At 65.5% G+C, this 1776-nt stretch overlaps 1 protein-coding gene across 3 annotated transcripts in view; it reads right to left on the bottom strand.

The window, feature by feature from the left end:
• Positions 1-1776, bottom strand: part of PGGHG (protein-glucosylgalactosylhydroxylysine glucosidase) — an 8392-nt gene that overhangs the window by 2643 nt on the left and 3973 nt on the right. For all 3 annotated transcript variants that reach the window (XM_037735714.1, XM_017520998.2, XM_017520999.2), the window contains exons 5-8: positions 1233-1352; positions 666-797; positions 345-456; positions 123-195 (exon numbers count right to left, since the gene is read on the bottom strand). In XM_037735714.1, the coding sequence (XP_037591642.1) occupies positions 123-195; positions 345-456; positions 666-797; positions 1233-1352 (437 nt within the window). The remainder of the gene's footprint in view (positions 1-122; positions 196-344; positions 457-665; positions 798-1232; positions 1353-1776) is intronic.

Genomic DNA, 1776 nt, shown 5'->3' with positions numbered 1-1776 from the left:
CAGCTGGGGCGGGGGTGGGTGAGGGAGGCTGCGACCCTGGGCTTCCAGATGCTGCCCGCGGAGGGGGCACTGGGGCAGGTCTCCAGCTGGGGCGGCAGTGGGTGAGGGGTCTTGTGTCTGACCTGTTCTGGACCAGGACGTTGGTGTACACGGAGTTGCTGACCCCTGAATGGTACTCGTCGGGGGGCATGACTCCTGGACACACAAGTCCAAGACGGTGCTCAGTGCAGAGTCTCAGAGACCTTCCCTCCACGCAGCGGTCAGCGTGGGGCCTGCACATGTGAGGTGCCTGAAAATCACCTGCTGAATCTGGGAAACCCCTTCCTCCCCACCATGGCCCTCACCCCTCAGGTGGTACTGCTCCTCCCTGGGGCTCCACTCCACACGGCTGCACCAGAACTCCGCCACGGCACTGACCACGTCCCAGCCACCAGCCTCTCGAAAGAGCTGCAGGTCCTGGGGGACAGGAGGCGGGACAGAGGCCGGAGCCCCAGTCACTGTCATTCCCAGCGGCCTGTCTGTGCCCAGAAGCAAGGCCTGGCACTGAGACACCCATCCTCGGCCAGCTTCCCAGGACTGGCCCCAAACAGGAAGCCACGCAGAGCGGGTGTGGCTACACCAGCTGCCCGGCCACGCTTGCAGGAATGGTGGACACCACACCTCACCTGGGTGGCGTGGTAGTACAGCTGGAAGGCCAGCACCACAGCCCCATTGATGTGGACCTCCTGGGCCCCGTAAATGTCCTCGGGGCAGACCTCCAGGCCAGAAACTGCACTCTCCCAGGCAAACTTGGCTCCCTGAGGGGTGGAGACAGGCAGACTTGACCTTATTGGAGGGGAGAGGTGGCCCACCAACTGGTCCCTGGAAGAGGGGGCACAGCCTGCTCCAGGTCCCCTGGGGGGCACCACCGCTGGGAGTGCCCACTGCAAGTCCTCACTGTGGGCCAGGTGGCTTCTGCCCAGTTTTCACCATGCGCTGACCTGGGGCAGGGCACAAGGGCACCCCAAGGGGGTCCCGGCCCTGCTGCGGCCCCTCAAGCTTCAGGGTGGAGAATCCAGGACATCTCAGCTCTGTCCAGAGAGGGGCCCGGGGAGAATACAGGCCCGGGGAGGGGTTGGTGGGGGGGTTGCAGTCCCTGCCAGTGCCCAGAGTGGGGCCCAGGGAGAGTGATACAGGCTGGGAGGGCTGTGGGGGCTGCAGGGCTCTGCAGGCCAGTGCCCAGCTCCCCTCACCTGGTAGCCCAGGTTCCGGGCATTCTCCAGGGCCCCGCCCAGCGTGCGGACGCGGTACTCCAGGATGGCCCTGGCAGCCTCTGGGTGGAACATCAGGATATTCGGGAACATCCAGAGGTCCTGAGAGCACGGTGCTTTGTTCGAGTGCTGGACAGGCTCTCACGTCTCCCTCCCGCCTGGCCACGTTCCCCCCGGCGCGGCTCTCCTGTTGGTGACTTCTGGGTTCCTCCTCGGCTGCCTGCTCAGATCTGCGGCCCTCCCCACCTGCCCATCCGGTTCTGTCTCCAGCCCAGATGCTCCCGTTGTCCTGGTCCTCGGCCCCGCACTTTGCCTCCCCAGCCGGTGTTCGTGTGCCCACAGAGGCTCCGGCCGAAGGTGGACATGGGCAGCCTCAGGCCGACCGACCTGCAGCGAATGACTTGGCCTCTGGGAGCCTCATCAGAGAAAACGGCCACAGCACCAGCATGGGGAGGCTCAGACAACAACGAGCAGCCCCAGCTCTCACGGTCCTCACCTCCACGCCCAGCAGCCACTCACGGTCCAC

This window comes from Cebus imitator, unplaced genomic scaffold (genome assembly GCF_001604975.1).
Source record: "Cebus imitator isolate Cc_AM_T3 unplaced genomic scaffold, Cebus_imitator-1.0 Scaffold929, whole genome shotgun sequence".
Taxonomy (NCBI): Eukaryota; Metazoa; Chordata; class Mammalia; order Primates; family Cebidae; genus Cebus; species Cebus imitator.
This window is presented reverse-complemented; position numbering and strand designations above follow the sequence as displayed.